The 20,141-nt window shown below is 43.5% G+C and overlaps 1 protein-coding gene across 1 annotated transcript; it reads left to right on the top strand.

Moving 5' to 3' along the window:
• The first annotated feature begins 5,262 nt into the window (after positions 1-5,262).
• LOC109771558 (uncharacterized) lies at positions 5,263-7,573 on the top strand. The gene is made up of 2 exons (XM_073501480.1): positions 5,263-6,863; positions 7,160-7,573. Exons 1-2 carry the CDS (start codon positions 5,738-5,740, stop codon positions 7,195-7,197), a joined length of 1,164 nt encoding a protein of 387 aa, XP_073357581.1. The 5' UTR covers positions 5,263-5,737; the 3' UTR covers positions 7,198-7,573.
• The last annotated feature ends 12,568 nt before the right edge of the window (positions 7,574-20,141 follow it).

The raw sequence follows: 20,141 nt of genomic DNA, 5'->3' as shown, positions 1-20,141 counted from the left end.
GAGGGGTGGGGGTGTGCTGCCTCCCTTTCGGTGGAGCGGTGTTTCTTTCTACATATTCTTGGCGGCGGCTCTTGGCGGCATGGAGCAGCGGAGGCTTGGTGTCAGATGTGTGGTGACGGACACGCGCAGGAGGTCGACGCTGTCTGGCGTCGTGGTGGCGTCGGCGGCAGCGAGACCGGGCAAGGCCGATGCAACAGTACAGCTCTGAAGATGGATATGTGGCAGGTGGCTGTGGCGGCCTCATACCCGGCAGGCGTCCTGGTTGAGGAGCACGCCGGACTGGTGGGTGCCCATACCCGGCAGGCGTCCTGGTTGGGACCTCAGGTCTTAGATGTTAGGTTTGGTTGCGAGGTCTGTTTGGTATTAGGCCCAGACCATCAGCGCCCCTTCATCAGTTAGATAGAAGTAGCGACAGAGGTTGCGAAGATTGTGGCTTTGGTCTTACTGTTGTACGACTTTGTAAGGTCTTGTGTTAATAATTAATAAATTGACCGTATGCATCGTCCAGATGCAGAGGCCGGAAGTATTCCTCCTTTTCTAATAAAAAGGAACATGGTTACTGCTAGATCTACTTCTTAATTTGAAAGGTACACAGTGTGTATATGTTCCCTGTTCGGTCCGACATGGGTGGCAACATGAAAAGCCTGCACTCACTTACCCATGAAATCAGTGATGAAGAAGTTGAATCATTGGTGGTTCATGGAGTTGTGCGTGCAGGTCTCTTTGCCTAAGCCTCATAGTCCATTTAATACTGTTTTTTTTTACTGGGAAAAAGATTTGCCACTTTCATTGATTAAGAAGAAGGTTTAGAGGTTTTTAGGCCAACAGGCCGAATTACAACGGATTACTCTCGCGACATCATATTACTCAAGAACTTAGCCCCCGCGAGGCACCACAACTTAGTCTCATCTTTAATTCTAGCGACAAGCACCCCAACCGGCACAATGGTGCCCGAAAAAACACAAGCATTCCTTTCTTTTCAAATTTCCCATGAGACTAGTATCATAAGAGAGAGCATCGGACGACGGGATTGCGAGATGTTGGATGCAATTATGTTCCACCATGACTTCAGAGACTCCACGGTCCGCCAGGTCAAGGGGAGCACATCAACCAAACCAAGCCAAGATTTGATCATTCCCCAAACTCGCACGATGTAGTGGCATTGGAAAAGTATGTGCGCCGCTGACTCTTGCACTTGCTTGCATAGGGGGCATCGGTAACAATTAGGCCATCCCCGTCGTTGAAGTCTATCAGCCGTCCAAATCCTATTGTTGATAACCAATCAAGTGAAAACTTTGCATTTGGGGGAGCCCCGTTCTTCCATACCAATTGTGACATGTTTGTGTCCACCAAGCCCAGGAATTGAGCCTTATAGGCCGATGCCGCAGAGTAAATACCGTCACTAGTGAAATTCCAAGAGATAGTGTCAGCCACATCTGGGATGAGATGGACAGCCAAAATTTTCCCCTGATGATCGACGAATTCAGCAAGATGGCTAGCTTCGCGGATCTCATCCGTACGCACCTGCGAGACCCAAAAGTTGTTGTGCAGAGCCTTTTGCACCGAGCATCCCCGTCTTTTTGATATTTTAAAGATTTTTGGGGCGATGTCTTTGGGCCTTATTCCATCTAACCAAGCAAATTCCCAAAAGGAAGCATGAAGTCCATCACCAACTAAAACCTTGGTGGCAGCCGCAAAAATGTCCTTATCCCTCCCAAAAGGAAGCATGAAGTCCATCACCATTTAATACTGTAGAGCGGCTGTAGGATGTTTTTGTACGTTGGATGTGGATGCAGCAGCCGTGGAATATTCTCTTTGCTGAAGATGAGATCTCAGCACGGGCGTATGCAATGCCACACATGCAATTGTTGTGGCCATGTTGACAGTGGATCTAGATCGACCGGACATCCGTTTTCTTTTCCATAATTTTTTTAGGTCAGGTGCCAATGCGGTTTCCGCATCGCACTCGCGGGGAGTTTACCGAGATGGGAAGCTCATGATTATAGGAAGAAAAATTAAGCAATGAGAATATCCAACATGCGAATTTGACTGTCCGTGGACCATGGAATTCAACATGGCCTTGGCACACTACGAGTTTCACTCCTGTATGAGTAATTGGGTCGTGCAATGCAATAGTATCTTGGTTTCCTTGACTTCTTGGGCTTTTGTTTTACTGCACCGCGTCTCATTTTGCAGGAGGTTATAAATATTGTCCTTGACACTAATAGTAGATCTATCGGCGTACTAGTAGAAGAACATGGCACCTAGCACTTGGCATGAATGAATGATTGGTGGCATGGCGTGGCCGGCATGTGCAGATAACGCGTGAGGCGAGACATACAAGACATGGGACGTCCCTGGTTCATCGCCAGTGTAATTTATACCACTTCAATCTATGCATATACGTATAGACCTACAAAGCATCTTCCTTGTACTAATGTTAGTACAAAGTAGACTTAAGTTAGTACAAAGTAGACCTACAAAGCATCTTCCTTGTACTAACTTAAGTTAGTACAAAGTTGAGTCAATTATTTTCGGACGGGCGCATATTTATGTATATACCTACAAGCCATCTTCTGGTTTTCCCCCGGAGTCAATATAAACCATCCTCTGGTTTTGAAGGAGCACCATGTTCGTCCCTGGTTCGGGAGTATTAACGTTCCTCCAAACTACCCATATGAGGCAGTATGCCTTCATTAGCTTTCTGTGTTGGGCTACCCTGTTAGTTTTACCTTCCGTGGATAGGTTATAAGGTTCCGTGGATAGGTTATAAGGTTCATAATAATGCCACATGTGGTTTGTTAATGCTGTGATCGTTTCGTTCCATCATTTTGTACGGAGAATGTAAACCTTAAGCCCTCATGTGCATGATAATGTTATCTACTAACTACTTTTAAGTTGTGTTTATTGCATGTTCTACTTGAATGTCATTAGCCTCCACCTCTTCATTTAAGCTGCAAAATAAATATTTGTGTGTTATTCACTACACCACAACACAAATCTAATGGCATGTAATCTACCAGGAGAAAGCATTCAGAGGGCAGATAAACTGCCGGGAGATTGGTTCTCCCGACAGATAGAACTGCCACAAGAACGGCTGCCGGGGATTAGTTCTCCTGGCAGATAAACTATTCCTGGCAGTTTATCCGCTGTCATGTATGCATTTGCCGGCAGTTCATTTTCTCCTAGCAGACTGGTCATGGCAAATGAACTATTGTTACCGGCGGTGAAACTGCCAGCACAAGCATGTCTACCCTGCAGTTAGTATGCCATCACGTTGATTTCCCTAGCATTTGATATCCATTCACTATGTCAGGACATTAGGATAGATCACACAACCTATACATGCACTTCAATCAAAGTTACATATATGCCTCATCCAAAACCTTAAATTTTCAGAAACATTCAGACTAAAGGTCAATATTTCTACATCCATACATGGGTTCAGTAGCATCCAGCTACAACAGTAAACAAAATTTACATAAGACTGTAATATTTTGTGTCCTCAAACTGAGCTACACAAATGTTTTAAGCTCAGCGCATGACTGTCGCTATGTCCACGAAGACAAATTGCATGCTTACTCCTTTGTACATTTCTGCTCAGCAGTTTGTTTGATGGAATTAACATATTCATGAGTAGTCTTCTGAATACTAGACTCGCACCATCCTGTGAAACTGCATTATTCGAAGATGGCCACATGTCCTCGGCAGAAGAGTTACGGGCTTGCAATGCTTCGAAGATGTTACTATGAACAGAAGAAACATCATGTAGACATCCTAGTTGGCGAGTACAACTGCTATCATGTAGAAACATCTCCCTGTGATGATGCCAACCTGAATAGATACGATGGTTCAAGTGCTATGAGCTAATAACTTTGGTAAATGATCTACGTTGTAGCACACAAACAATGCGGAAATTCGTAAGCACGGACGAGCGCGCCTAGTCTCGGAATCGCCAGCCGTTCTTTCGCATGGGATGAGGGCCGCGTCTTGTATCGTCAATTGTACACGGTATACGTAACTGCGTAACGGCTGCACACACGTCGATAGCTGACGCCCGTTCGGCAGTACTAGCGGCTAGGAAAACCAGCTGCTGCACGGTGTTGGCTCCCGCTGAAGGTGCACACCAGGATCGCATCAACACCTGTCACCGGCCATCCGCGTGGTGTAGTTAGAGCATTCGTCAACTCAGGTCCTAGTAAAAGAAATTACAAGCGCATCTACTTCAACTGTGGGCAACTGAAAAATAGCGTGGCAATTGAAAAGGCTGTCATGTGTTTTTTTAGAACAGATTTTCTTAAAATTTGCCAATGTGGCCATTTGCAAATTCCTAAGCTTCTTTATCCACATTTGCCATGATCTACAAAGGTATTTTTGCCATGATTTTTTTGGACTATGACAAATTTCTTTTTTGGACCATGTCAAATTTCTTTCTTTTGTGTCATTACGAATCTATTATTAGACCCTAGAAAAAAAATCTTGTACAGTGAAAACTTTTTTTTGTTTTACCATGGCCGATTTTATAATTTGGACTATGTAAAAATTGTATTTGGACCATGGCAACTTTCCTTTTGTAATATGACAAATTTATTTGTTCAAACATTGTTAATCTTTACTTTAAATTTTTTTACACGATGTCAATTTTATTAAGTACACCATGCTAGTTTTATTGTAGGTAACATGGCACTTATATTACCAAGCAGTTTTTTATTTTTGGTATTGTATGGAGCATTGGAGTATATTAGACCAATGGCAAATTTTACGGTAATTTAGTTTTTCATAAGTCATGCCAAGATGGAAATCATTGCAATTTTGCTAGGTGCTGTTTCATCTAGGCATTTTTGCTAGGTGCCTGTGTTCACTTACCTACAATTTTTTTGCCAGGACAAATGACACATCATGGTACCTTAGTACGGGTACCGTCACTAATGCCATTTTAGTGCAAGGGACGTGAAACCGGCTTCAGTGCGGCGCATCGGCCAGAGTAAACTTCTCCGTCACTACATCGGCATTGAAGTGCCGCCGCCCGCTCATCCGGTCATGTTCGGTCGCGTACTCTATTGGGCATGTATGATCGGGCCGGCGAAGTGAGACATTGCCATGACGGCAGGGTGTGATAGTCTACATTTGGTCCAGGACATGAGTTCCTGTTGAGTTATATCTTGTACTCAAGTGTAAATAGCTTGTTGTCAGAGGGTCTAAAGTGTAAAATGGTGTACTCTTGATTATAAAGAAAAGGAAAGGAAACGGAGAGAACTCTCCAGTAGGCTCCTATCCAAATCCTGAGCACACGAACCATGGAGTCTTGCTATCCCCTAGTTAGTGTTCACTAATCCCTACATGGTATCAGACCACGGCGGTCCGGACGGAGCTTGGTGTGCGACATTTGACGGCAGCGTGTTCGAGTACAGCGGATCTGAGGATTTCTTTTGGGGAAGAACGACGGGGAGGTCGGGAGGCGGCGCTCCGGATTCCGGATCTGAGGTATACCCCTGTTTTTCTCCAGGGATTCGTCTTGTGAGTTGCAACCTCAAGTTTGGTCTGAATCCTCTGCGGTTCACTACCTGAAGTTGTGTCTATTTGTGGTGATTCTACTGCGTACGGAGTCACTGATTTGTGGTTATTGGTGAGGTTCGTCCTGATAGCTGCGACCTCTGAGAGTTATTGATTTGTTGGCCTAGTTCTGTGAGTTGCCGAGTTAATTCTCAAGTAGTTGCTGTTGTTGGAGCAAGCAGGCATGGGAGATAACAGCAAGGATAAGAGTGTGGATTCAAGTGTTGAAAAACTTTGTGAAAGTATGCAGCGAATGCTTGCTCAGCTGATGGAGCAGGCCCAAGTAAAGTCTAGTAGCTCGACTGAAATTCAGAAGTCTATCCTTGAACCGAATCCAGTTAAATTGACTGGCCCGGGCGACTATTTTAGTTGGGCTCGCAATGCCTCGTTAATTTTGGAAGCTCATGGCCTGCATAAGTACCTAAGTGAAGATGAGAAGAAACCAACGGATGTAGTGCAGGAGCAGTGGGAGCAGAATCAAAAGCGAGTCATGGTTTGGCTACTGGGCTCAATGGAAAAAACTGTTCGGGAACAAGTTGAAAGTTTTCAAACTGCTGCTGAAGTCTGGACAAGCATTGAAAAACAGTTTTCTGGTAAATCAAACAAAATGCAGGTTAGCAAAATATTGCATGAGATGTGGCACTTTAGGCAAGATCAAAAATCAGTTACAGAATATGCAGGGGAACTCAAGAAACTTTACAGAGATCTGGAGTTCTTCCGGCCATTCAAGCCACATGATCCTAGAGATTTGTCTCTCCTCAGAGAATGGTTTGAACCATTGTTGGTGCAGGTTTCTTTGGAAGGCCTGAATCCCGAGTTTAAACTTCGCTCTCAGATGATACAAGCATCTCCTGACTGGCCTACCTTGGATCAAACTATTGCTAGTATCCTTGAAGAAGAAACTCGTTTGGCTAACCAGGAAGCAATGCAACAGATGCATGGTGATAATCGTGCTGCACTTACTCACGCGCAAACCTCTGTTACTTCTAGGAGTGATCAAGCAAATACTACTAAGTTTGACTACAGAAGGAGAAACAAAGTTGTGTGTGATCATTGTAAGATGTCTGGCCATGTGAAGAAGAATTGTTTCGAGTTGGTTGGTTATCCTCCGGGATGGAAGCAAAGACAAACAAGCAGGTTCAACAGCAGCGGTAACAACTTTGAGAAGAAGCAGGACCGAGCTCATCTTACATCATCGACAGCAGAGTTACCTGCAATCGTTGCTCATGCGCTAGAAGAGTTCAAGGCAAAGTTGATGGCCGTTGCTACCGAAGGATCTAGTGAAGCTGTCGGCTCTCGGGCTACAGAAGGTGAGAACCATTTACGTGCGCCCTGGATCATTGATTCAGGTGCGACAAATCATATGACAGGATCACCAAAGAATTTTTCATCATACATGCCTCGTTCTGGGAGAGATAGAGTTCGCATTGCTGATGGGTCTTCAGCTCCCATAATGGGTTGTGGATCTGTTAACTGCACATCAACCCTATCATTAAGCCCTATCTTACATGTTCCTAATTTTCCTGTGAATTTGTTGTCGGTCAGCTCTATTACAAAGTCACTAAATTGCAGAGCATGGTTTGAACCTAAATTTTGTGTATTCCAGGATTTGAAGTCAGGAAGAATTCTTGGGACTGGAACTGAATATGACGGCCTCTACTACCTCGACAACGCATCGACTTCACTTGCACTTAGTGTGAAATGTGTCTCCGCTACAGATGAGTTGTTATTACTACATTATAGACTTGGGCACCTATCGTTTCAGTCACTAGGCCGCATGTTTCCCTCGCTTTTGGCCTCCTGTTGCAAAGAGCAACTTGTATGTGATGTATGTGAACTAGCAAAACATACGAGAACTAATTATCCTAGCAACAGTGAGAGGAGTAATGTACCTTTTGAAGTAGTTCATTCAGATGTTTGGGGGCCAGCAGTTGTAACCTCTCTATCAGGAGAACGGTGGTATGTAACTTCCATTGATGAATCTAGTCGATATACTTGGCTGTATTTGCTCAAGTGAAAATCTGATGTTTTGTCCGCATTTAAAAACTTTTATACTCTGGTGTGCAACCAGTATAATGCTAGTGTTAAAGTATTTCGTTCAGATAATGGAACTGAGTATGTTAACAAGGATTTTGATAATTCCTTAGCTTCACATGGCATTATACATCAAACCACATGTGTGAATACAGCTGAACAAAATGGGGTTGCAGAACGAAAAAACAGACATCTGCTAGAAGTTGCTAGATCCCTCATGTTTATGATGAATGTGCCAAAATTCCTTTGGGGTGAAGCTGTCAAGACAGCGGCATATTTAATAAATTGTATGCCATCAAGGGTTTTAAATCATAAGACTCCGGTTAAGTGTTTGAGTGGTGCTAATTCTTTCATTGTTCCCCCCAAGGTTTTTGGATGTACTTGTTTCGTTCATGACTATAGGAATTCAGCAGGGAAGCTTGATCCACGTGCAGTTAAATGCATATTTGTGGGTTACTCTCCTACCCAGAAGGGGTACCGGTGCTGGAGCCCTACCGAGAAAAGGTTCTTTGTCAGCATGGATGTCACATTTCATGAAAATGAGCCATTTTATCCTATAGATGGTAAAATTGTTCATGGTGTTGATAGTCAGGGGGAGAATATGAGTAAAGATGTTACTCCCAGTAGCTCAGCTCTAACTCCTATGATTGATATATCTCAGCGGGAGAATGAACCAGAGGGGGAGGAAGATGCTAATAGTAACGATGGAAATGAGGTAAGTGACACTTTTCCCAGTCAACAAGTTATTGAGCCTGACACTTCTTCTGAGCCAATAACTAATGATGGGACTGGAGAAGATATTGACCATATTGATGCCCCAGAAAATTCTTCTTCACCGAGGGAGTCTACTCAGGGAGAAGGTATGGTAGAATCTGTAGCAGCTCCCAGTTCTCCTATAGTTGATCCTCCTATTGCATTGCGTAAGTCTGCAAGACGTACTGATATTCTAGCGCGCCTTAAGGATTGTGTTGTCTATAAGCATGATATTGCCAAATTTATTTCTTATGAAAAATGTAGCCCAACATTCCAAGGATTTATTGCTTCTTTAGACTCCACATCTATTCCAAGAGATTGGAAGGATGCTATAAAGGATTCTAGGTGGAAGACAGCCATGCTAGAGGAAATGGCAGCCTTGGAGAAGAACAATACATGGGAACTCATGAACTTACCATCTGGTAAAGAACCTGTGGGGTGCAAATGGGTATACACCATTAAGAATAATCCCGAGGGTAAGGTTGAGAGGTACAAGGCTCGTTTAGTAGCAAAAGGGTATACTCAGACATATGGGATAGACTACGAAGAAACTTTCGCTCCAGTTGCCAAAATGAATACAATACGAACTTTGATATCATGTGCATCTAATCTTGACTAGGATTTACATCAACTAGATGTAAAAAATGCTTTTCTTCATGGAGACCTCCAAGAGGAGATTTACATGCATATACCTCCAGGTTTTGGCACTGCACAAACTGAGGGCAAAGTACTTAGGCTGCATCGATCATTATATGGCTTAAAACAATCACCTCGGGCATGGTTTGATCGTTTTCGACGCGCGGTACTACTAATGGGTTATAAACAGAGTAATGCCGATCATACTCTGTTTTACAAACGTAATGCAAGCAAACTGGCTATATTGATAGTCTATGTTGATGATATTGTTATTTCAGGAGATGATGAGGAGGAAATTAAGAGATTGAAGTTGCAACTGGCACAGGAGTTTGAAGTTAAAGACTTGGGTCAATTAAAATATTTTCTTGGAATCGAAGTCTCTAGGAGTTCAAAAGGTATCTATCTTTCTCAGAGAAAATATATCTTGGATCTCCTATCAGAAACTGGAATGAAGGGGTGTCGTCCAGCTTCTACACCAATTGAACATGGTTGTCACCTTGTTAAAGAGGGAGGCTCACCCGTAGACCGGGAACAATACCAAAGACTTGTTGGGCGCTTGATCTATCTATCACATAATCGCCCTGATATTGCTTTCGCTGTAAGTGTTGTTAGCCAATTTATGCATGATCCTCGAACCCATCATATGGATGCAGTAAATCGGATTATTTGCTATCTTAAAGGGTGTCCTGGTAAAGGTTTGTTATATTCTTCCCATGGCAATTTACAGATAGAATGTTATACAGATGCAGATTGGGCAGGCTCATTAGATGATAGAAGATCAACATCTGGCTATTGTACCTTTGTTGGAGGAAATCTTGTTACATGGCGTAGCAAGAAACAGAGTGTGGTTGCCAGGTCTACAGCAGAAGCAGAATTCAGATCCATGGCACATGGAATATGTGAAATTTTGTGGTTAAGGATCTTATTAATGGAACTGGGCTTGTTTCGGTCAAAACCCTTAATGCTGTACTGTGATAACAAGGCAGCTCTTGATATTGCGCACAATCCAGTACAACACAGTCGAACAAAACACATTGAGATTGATCGACACTTCATTAAAGAAAAGCTGGACCAAGGAGTCATCTGCATGCCCTATGTGAGTTCTTCTAACCAAGTAGCAGATATTTTAACTAAAGGGTTACCAGATAGGCAATTCTCAAGTCTTTGTTGCAAGATGGGGTTATTTGATGTATTTGCCCCATCTTGAGGGGGAGTGTTGAGTTATATCTTGTACTCAAGTGTAAATAGCTTGTTGTCAGAGGGTCTAAAGTGTAAAATGATGTACTCTTGATTATAAAGAAAAGGAAAGGAAACGGAGAGAACTCTCCAGTACGCTCCTATCCAAATCCTGGGCACACGAACCATGGAGTCTTGCTATCCCCTAGTTAGTGTTCACTAATCCCTACAGTTCCTATCGGATCCGGTTTACTTTACTGCCCCTTGCTTGGATTCAAATGTTGAATATATAATGTATCATGAAAGTTGGTACCGTGATCCCAATAAACAGGTACCATGTGAAAAAAAATACATACATTTATGATACATACACGAGCACTTTTTATGACACGGTGATCAATTTTTAATATATGTGACGAACATTTTTAGTACACAATCAACATTTTTTGTTGAAATGCATGATCAATATTTTTTGAACACACGGTGTTTAAAAAAGTACACGATGGACATTGTGACTTGTGAGTACAGGGTGAACAATTTTTCATTATAATGAGAACTTTTCAATGAACGGTAAAAAAATAAACTACACGATGAACATTTGTAAACACACGCCGAAAGTTTGTCTAATGTGTGATGAACACTTTTTTTTAAATGTTTAAGCTTTTAGAAAAAATGTTCATGTAAGTATAAAAAGTGTTAACACATAATGACATTTCTAATTACATGATGAATACTTTTTAAATACACTATGAGTATTTTTTATGCCTAATATTTTTTATTCGAACGATGAAATTTTGTGAAAACACGATGCGCATTTTTAAACGAAATATGACCAAATTTTAATATACATGAAACATTTTAATAAACATGAATATTTTTATATCCATTTTTTTGACGTGGATGAACATTTTTTAACACAAAAAGATTAAAGAAAACCTAAAAATGTAATAAAAAAACACCAATGAATGGAAAATAGTAACGGGGCATTCGGTTCACTCGCACTTTTTTACACAGTGTGTTCCCAGCCTTTTCTTTCTTTTCGGAGAAAGTGTGTTGCTAGCTTCTTTTAAGCAAAAGTTTTTTTTAACGCAATCTTTTAAGCACAAGTGCATAGCCGGTGTATGTTTCTCCCACGTCACGCCGTCGTGCACCAAACAAACTTAGCTGTGCATGCCGGTTATATACCAATGGAACATCCCAAAGTCACCGTCGGAGTTATCGGCCCGAAGACGGGGCTGTTTCCGTATATCACTGTTGCCTTCTACGGTGATACATCCCGCATTGCCGCTGGAGGCAATTGTCGCGTACACGCGTCGATGTCCAGTTCGCCACCACTACTAGGAGCAGGCGAGGACGAGCGCCCTATCGCCGCACTCACAAACAATGGCATAGGTTCAGACAGCAGATACATACTTGCGTAATAATCATTATGCAAGCAAAAAAAGCAAACCATAGTGATGTTTTCAAAGCAAGTAGCTTACAACTACATATGGCAGCTAACATGTATTCTTACTAGCGTGTTTTCAAACTTCCCATGTGTATCTATAAAAATATTATTGCGTCTGAGTATGTATTCACAAACATTGATATCTTCCAATACATTTCAAGCTATGTATAAACATTACAAAATACTAGAGGTGTTTCCTTTAGAACAAACAACACAGGCTCAGGCAAAAGTGTGTATATGATTACGAAAGATAGATCATACAGGACCATGAAGAGAATCTAAAAGCATGCCGCAGTTGTTGGACAAATCAAATGAAAAGCATGGTTATGCATTTATTTAAATGAAAGATAGCACAATGTGCGGTGAATTAGAAACAGTAGCTGAAAGCATAGGTAAGCATCATAGATAACCATTGTTTCATATTAATGCTCAAAAAGATCAAGTAAGCAAAAGTAGTTCTATTTTCACATCTGAGTTTTGCTATGGAGAATCATCGTAATAAGAAAATAAAATTTCTACGATCGGATCGTGGAGGTGAATATTTGAGTTACGAGTTTGACTCAGATTTAAGACAATGTGGAATTGTTTCACAACTTACGTCACCTGAAACACCACAGCGTAATGGTGTGTCCGAACGTCGTAATCGTACTTTATTGGATATGGTGCGTTCTATGATGTCTCTTACCTATTTGTCGCTATCATTTTTGGGTTATGCATTAGAGACACCCGCATTCACTTTAAACAGTGCACCGTCTAAATCCATTGAGACGACACCGTATGAATTATGGTTTGGCAAAAACCTAAGTTGTCATTTCTTAAATTTTGGGGATGCGACGTTTCTGTCAAAAGGCTTCAGCCTAATAAGTTCGAACCCAAAGAGGAAAAGTGCATCTTCATAGGATACCCTAAAGAGACCATTGAGTATAGCTTCTATCACAGATCCGGGGGCAAGATCTTTGTTGCCAAGAAAGGGTCCTTTCTAGAGAAGGAGTTTCTCTCGAAATAAGTGAGTGGGAGGAAAGTAGAGCTTCATGAGGTAATCATACCTCCTCTCGAATTGGAGAGTATCGCATCACAGAAAGAAGTTCTCGTGATGCCTATACCAGATGGAGAGGAAGCTAATGATGATGATCATAAGACTTCGGATCAAGCTAGTACAGAACTTCGTAGGTCGACCAGGAAACATTCCGCACTAGAGTGGTACGGTAATCCTGTCTTGGAAGTCATGTTGTTAGACAACGTTGAACCTACGAACTATGAAGGAGCAATGATGAGCCCGGATTCTGACAAATGGCTTGAGGCTATGAAATCTGAGATAGGATCCATGTATGAGAACCAAGTGTGGACTTTGGTAGACTTACCCGATGACCGGAAGGCCACGGAGAACAAGTGGATCTTTAAGAAGAAGACAGACGCCGATGGTAATGTCATCGTCTATGAAGCTCGACTTGTTGCAAAGGGTTTTTGACAAATTCAAGGAGTTGACTACGATAAGACTTTCTCACCCCTAGCGATGCTTAAATCTGTTAGAATTATGTTAGCAATTGTCGCATATTTCAATTATGAAATATGGCAGATGGATTCTTTTACGGGTTCCTTAAGGAAGAGTTGTATATGATGCAACCGGAAGGTTTTGTCGATCCTAAGGATGCTAATAAGGTATGCAACCTCCAGCGATCCATCTATGAACTGGTGCCAACATCTCAGAATTGAAATATACGCTTTTGATGAGGTGATCAAAGCTTTTCGTTTTATACAAACTTATGGAGAAGTTTGTATTTACAAGAAAGTGAGTGGGAGCTCTGTAGCATTTCTAATACTGTATGTGGATGACATTTTATTGATTGTAAATGATATATAATTTCTGGAAAGCATAAAGGGTTATTTGAACAAGAGTTTTTAATGAAAGACCTGAGTGAAGTTGCTTACATATTGGACATTAAGATCTCTAGAGATAGATATCTCTGCATTAAGATGAGCCTCTGAATCAGGAAGATAGCACTCAGGACAGAAGTATGATTGGTGCTCTCCAGTATTTAACTCTTACTAGACCAGATATATCCTTTGTTGTAAACAAAGTATACCACTTTCTGCATGCACCTACCACCTTGCACTAGACTGCTGCTAAACATATTCTGAGATATGTGATACACAGTAAGTGTTCGACTAACATTCATCACGTCTCAGTCTACTCTTGTTAGTGCTTTTACTGATACTGATTGGGCTGGAAGTATAGATGACAGAAGGTCCACAGGTGGTTTTGCAATTTTCTTTGGTCCAAATTTAGTGTCATTGTGTGCTAAGAAGCAGGCAACTGTCTCCAGGTCTAGTACAGAGGCTGAGTATAAGGCATTAGCCAATGCCACAATAGAAATCATTTGGCTTCAGTCTATGCTGAAGGAACTTGGAGTGGCACAAGTACAAGCTCCTTATTTGTGGTGTGATAATCTTAGTGCCACTTATCTTTCTGCTAATTCAGTTTTTCATGCCAGAACAAAACTTATTGAGATAGATTTTCATTTTATAAGACAACGTGTTGCCAGCAAAAAGATGGGTGTTCGTTTTATTCATTCAGGAGATCAGGTTGCAGATGGTTTCACTAAGGCGTTGCCCACAAGAAGCTTTGAAGCATTCAGGCGTATCTCAATTTGATCAAGTTGTGATTAAGGGGGTTGCTTAAGATATCTCATGTAGGCCCAGGCCAGCGCATATATGTTAGTTGAGGAGTTTGTTAGCTTAGGGATAGACTAGTATATAGTTAAACTCATTCATCTCTATCTCCTAATCTCTTATACTCCAAGCTATGTATGTGATCATGGATAAGCCCCATCTCAATCAATAAATACCCACGGCCCTCTCACGTAGAGGGTAGAACGCTTACGATAGATTTTCTATAGGTAGTTGTCTGCTGGCGTGTCATTCTGGGCATATTGAGCTATAGGGATGTCTTCTGAAGTGGTGAATGAGAACAGATGCGGGAGATATTCTTGTAGTGGCCCATTAGAATCCCAGTCATCCTTCCATAGTAACACCGTGTCACCTGCTTGCATAACACATTTTGTGATCCCCCTATAAATGTCCATGAGAGAGAAAACGTCCTTCCACCAAAACCATCCGCAGCTAGGCATAGCGTGTGGAGGTGTGTCAGTGTAATGCTTGTTCCATATAAGTAAAACGCACGGTATATCATCTTTCTTCAGAAACTTATGGATGTACTTCAGCAGCAAAGCTTGGTTCTGAATCTTCATATCAAGAACACCAAGGCCCCTTTAGTTTTTGGGCGGCACCACGCAGCAAGGGAGTGACATCTTGCGTCTCTATCAATAACTTTCCTCCAGAGGCATCTACATCGAGGTCTGTCAAAGAGATCAATCAATTTGTCCGGCAACTTGAAAACGCATATTGCAACGGAACGGCGAGAGCTCTGCCTATGCATTAAAGAATTAGGAATGTACAGAGAAGAGGATATAGGTCCAGAGGAAAGTGAGGGAAAACAAAAATGCACTCACCAGCAGTGATATGCCTGTACAGGGGCGTGCTACTACAGTGCTAAGTCCAACAGCTTAATATCTGCAGGTGTCAGACAGGTAACACCATTGGCCGACGTCGCGGAGTTGGAGCAAATGTGTCTGATTTCTTTTGTTCCATAGGTGCCACGCAAATGTGTCAGACATGGCGGCAGCAACGAGCCCATGCTGACCGGGGCCGTTGTCGAACCCTAGCATGAGGAGGGCCTGCTGCGTGGCCGCAGTGATGAGGGCCTTGTTCTCCGTGACGGCGGCCTCCTATTGGGCGGCAGCAGCGGCTTCCAGCTTGTCGGTCTGCACCTTCCTCTGGCCAGCCCTCTTTGCCGACCGAACGGCCTGCTACGCGTCCGTCAGCTCGTTCTTCTTGGATTGCGGCGCCTTTTTGTGGACGGTGCTGGGCTTGTCGACGGTGGAGGCGAAGCCGCGCCGGCGGCGGCGGGGTTCGGTGCGTCGGCCATGGCGAGCGGGTGGGAGGTTTTGGGTGGAGGGGGGATGGGGGTGGATGTGCCACCGGCTGGCGGGTCAGGGGGAGGACAAAGGCGGGCATCACGCGCGTTCGCTCCATGTCCACGCCGATGCAAACCCTGCTCAAATTTGGGTCTCAAACGGGTCGCGCGCGGACAAAAAAGCGGACACTTGTCAATTTGCGTCAGCACATTTGGCCGCGATTTATGTCCGTTTCGACTCAAACGAACACGCACGAACAGTTTGCGTCAGCGCATTGGAGTTGCCCTAACATGCTTTGCCAATTTGCCATGAACTGTGTAATCAAACTGTGTGATCTAAACGCTTTTTTCGTATCTATATGCTCATGTTGATATCTCGGGAATGAAAGAACCATGACATGTGACCACCGGTGTATTTACAGGAAAATGTTTAGTTTGCTTTTGTATCCCTCAGCCTCAGGTAGTTTTGAAGCATGCATATTGATTGCACTGCTTTGGTGATCAGCATGTAATGTTAACCTATCACTCTTTAACGTAGTTGGACTAGTTGTTTCATTTGATTCAAGTACAACAGCTAAAGAGCGGATGAGGAGAGGAGAATACCGGCAGGTACCAGTCGATAGATAGATCATCCACATTGGCGCTTCACCAGGGGCACAACCAAGGATTCCCGGCCCCACCGGTATAATCAGGTCCTTGCTTATATATCTTCCTGCGACCGGTATAATCATGCCCTTTGCTCATATATCTTCCTGCAATCCACGATGCTCATGCAGAAAACAAGCCTTGAGGACGGAATTCTAATGCTCCAGTGTCCCAACTTGCCGGCATTTTTTTCCTACAGTGATAGACAGAGCACCCCCACCGGCAAGGCTCCTTTGTAAATTCTACTCTTTTGAATCAGTGAAGGCGGCTTCGGAACGTAAATTCTAATTCTACTCTTGTAGTGTGCATGCGGTCTGAAGCTGCTTTCAGAAAGACCAGCTCTGGGCGGCTAGCTAACCGAGCTGCAACCATTTTCGGAATGTGAAAAATGCCAATGATATATAATGCAAAAATGATACTGCTATTGATATGTGCTCCGCCGTGGCTCTCTCGTACGGGAATACTATGTTAAAGTTCATCAGGCCTCAAAAGATTTCACTACTTCTACTTCCAAAACTATTGGTCATCCATGCTCATCAGGGCACCAACTACGACTTAAACAGTTTTAGCCCAACATTTTTAGCAAAAGAGGTGGACACACTAAAATATAATATGTCAAGGAGAATAAACAGCTCCTCCTTGACCAACAACACCTGTTTCAAGTTCATCCACACATTATCAAGGCACCAACTGACTAACATCGATGACTGAATGCAAGTCACCAATAAACCACCCAAAGTTGGGTGGGAAAATATTCAACGTTTAGTCAAGCACTCAGTACAAGCTAAATCATGGTATTCGGCTGGGCATATGCAGCAGGAACAACGACCAAACTTGGACAAACACGTGCTTATAAAAATCAGAAGCTTCTGCAATACAATAGTGACAATTCACAATTCTTGCTACTCAGGAGTAGTAAATAGTATGCGTACTAGGGAATTCCTGTTGGAAGCATGGATGCGTATTAAGAATTCCATTTTACTCAAATTTTATTACAACTACTTTCAACATTCTCTGACATCTGTTCAACCAAGGCATCAGCTGCTTAATATTGCAAACTGGAATTCAAATTAAAACAAGTCACAGCTAAACCACCAGAAAACACAAGCATAACAAGGCGAACACAAATAGGTTAAGCAGCATAGCAGTATTCAACAGAAAGTATGCGGCACATGAAAATCCAAACTTACATGAAAACACATTAGCTCCAGCAATTCGCAACACTAGTTTTAGTATATCTGAATACCTCTATGCGAATAACCATTACTGAAGACAGAATAAATAATCGTCCAATTTTCAGTTCCAGCCAGCCCTCCAAAATATTTGGTAATATAATCCGTACCCACGAATTGTCGCTCATTTCCTCATATGCGATGACAGCCAGCTGCATACTTGAGTACCAACCTTAGAGTTCAAGTTGATCATCACCAACTAAAGAAGGAGGCCATGCCATAATGTACGGATAGCCAGGACCATCATACCTTCCCTCAACCAGCAAGTCAAGCTTCATAGTCTCCAAGGAAAGGGAGAAAACCCAGCGGCAGAGTGCGCCAAGAGGGCACATCAGTTTTGCTGATAAGTAAACGCATCCATTCTTAACTTGCACAACCTCGAGGTCTCCATCATAGTGCCGCGCCCACCCCTGCGAAACGCGATCGATTTCGGAACTCATAGAGAATGTCCTGTGCGGTGTCCAGCCCTGAATCCCATCAGCGTCAACACTATGGATCCAAACATTGAGAAGGAGATCATAAGATGCATGAGCAATACAAAGTTCACCATCCTTGGTCTCCCCGACCTTTATGCTGCCTGCCCCCATGTCCACTCCATTGGGCATGTCCAGAGTGGTGATATCCATCGTGGCAGTGTCAATTTTTATCATGCTTCCAGTTCCATAGCTAGGGCAAGGCCAGTAAATGGAACCGGCAGCCATCATGCCATCATTAGCCCTCATGGTTGTCCCTTCCACCCACGGATGGATGACCCAGTCCCATGTCTCCGACGAGAAGACCGCGGCACGAACCCTATATTCATCACTGCAGACGCAGACCACTCGGAACGACCGAGGGTTGTCCTCAGAGGACAAGATGTGAAAACCAAGGAAGGTGAAGCCGCCTAGGTTGTCCGCGTCTGACCAACTATCATCGGCGTTGTCCGCGTCGGCCCAGATATCCTCAGCGTTCTCCGCGTCCGCCCTGATATCATCGGGAGGCATCGGGAGGGAGTGGACAGCCCAGGTGATGGGGTTGAGAGCAGCGAGCGCCACCTCGGTTGTATCCCAGAGGAGGATATACCCATCGCAGCAGTCGGCGACGTTCCACCTTAGGGACGCGGGTGCGGGGAGAGAGGTGAGGAAGAAGTCGCCCCGGCGGACGGTGGCGGTGACGTCGGGATCCAAGGGGCGCACGGGGAAGAAGGAGGGGGTGGGCCGTAGGTGTCGAGGAAGAACCCGATGAGGGGCGACGGGTGGAGGGCGCGGAACCGGCGGCGGAAGGGCGGGGAGGAGCGGACGGCGCCGAGCCACGTGCGGCAGGTGAAGGCGGCGCGGGCGAGCGCCGGCAAGTCCGGCAGGCGGAGGAAGATCTCGAGAAGTTCATCCCGGGCGAGGGAGGATATGGTGGTGGCGGTGGGATTCGACTCAGGATCCGCCGCCGCCGGCAGCTCATTGTCACTGGCCATTGTTTCTGGAGTGCTAGCTAGGGTTCCGCCGCCGAGCAATGGTCTCTCTTCTTTTCTTAGGTAAACCAATCGTCTCTTGAAGTCTTGAGCCATGCTCTGTTCTAGAGGGTACCGAGCCACGGCCCAGGACGCGCCAAGCCCAAACAAAATGAGCCCTTCTAAAAAAAATCATCACAGACTGAAATAAGAACAAATCACAAACCACATTGTTCATGCCAAATACCCCTAAAAAGAAATTTGTCCATGCCAATTCTTTTTGATAAGTAGTTCATGCCAATTGGTAATGTGTGCCAGATGTTCTTTGTGATTGTTCTAGATGCAAAGTTGAACGCTCGGAAATGTTAGAGATATATTTAGTAGTTGGAGATTGCACCGGATAACATAGGAATTATTTTCAACTTATCTCTGGGAGGCGTCTTTCTCTTTAAATATTTTATCCTAATATATACTCGTCCTCGAGGCTCAATGATACATACATCACATAACGCCAACTCTCTTTCCTCTAATCTAGTTACATGGTATCAGCCGCAAGTTCCTAGACCTGGCTCCACGATCACTTTCGTGCCGCGCCGCCCCTGGGGACGTCGATCTCCCTGAACTCCACCAGGGTTGCGCAACCCATAGCTAGGGTTTGTCCACCGATCATGTTGAGCTGCTTCCCGATCCATTGATTCGATTTTTTCTCTCTCTCTATGGTTGTTTGATCGGCGTTTCTTTTTTGGTTTTCTGATCTAAGTCGGTTTGCTACTCCCACTTGGCATCGACTCACCAGCTTTTTCTCCAAAGTATGTTCAGTTTTTATTAATGTTTATAGTACAATGTAAATGTATGTTAGCATAGTTAAAACAAATGTCTCGCATCATTCAAAAAATAGTACATGGCATTTAAAGAGGTTCACGAGTTCCAAAAATATGTTCATGATATTTAAATAAATGTTTATGAAAAATGTTCGCGTAGTTGAGCTATTTTGTATAGCTTTAAAAAAATGTTATTTAAAAAAAATATGTTCACACGTTCCAAAAATATGTTTGTGGCATTCTTAAAAGATGTTTACACAATGTAAAAAGATTATTTGCATAAATCAGGGTTTTATCTCTATGTAGGAATAATCATATTCCATAATTTTACATGCTCGTCAATGAAAGCCTGTAGGGCCAATCGATAATTTTACCTCGAACCACCTCCCCGGAACGCCGTTGAGGAGGACCGCCGAGCGCGACAACCAGAAGATGAGGTCCATCCAGT

Source organism: Aegilops tauschii, chromosome 1, assembly GCF_002575655.3.
Source record: "Aegilops tauschii subsp. strangulata cultivar AL8/78 chromosome 1, Aet v6.0, whole genome shotgun sequence".
Taxonomy (NCBI): Eukaryota; Viridiplantae; Streptophyta; class Magnoliopsida; order Poales; family Poaceae; genus Aegilops; species Aegilops tauschii.
Note: the sequence above shows the minus strand (reverse complement) of the source record. Positions and strands in the feature narration are given on the sequence as shown.

Excerpts from the sequence above, each read along its gene's own strand:
- LOC109771558 (XM_073501480.1), top strand. The coding sequence starts at position 5,738 with ATGGGAGATAACAGCAAGGATAAGAGTGTGGATTCAAGTGTTGAAAAA. Across the intron at positions 6,864-7,159 it reads CGGCTCTCGGGCTACAGAAG|GATTTGAAGTCAGGAAGAAT; the intron begins GTGAGAACCATT and ends TGTGTATTCCAG.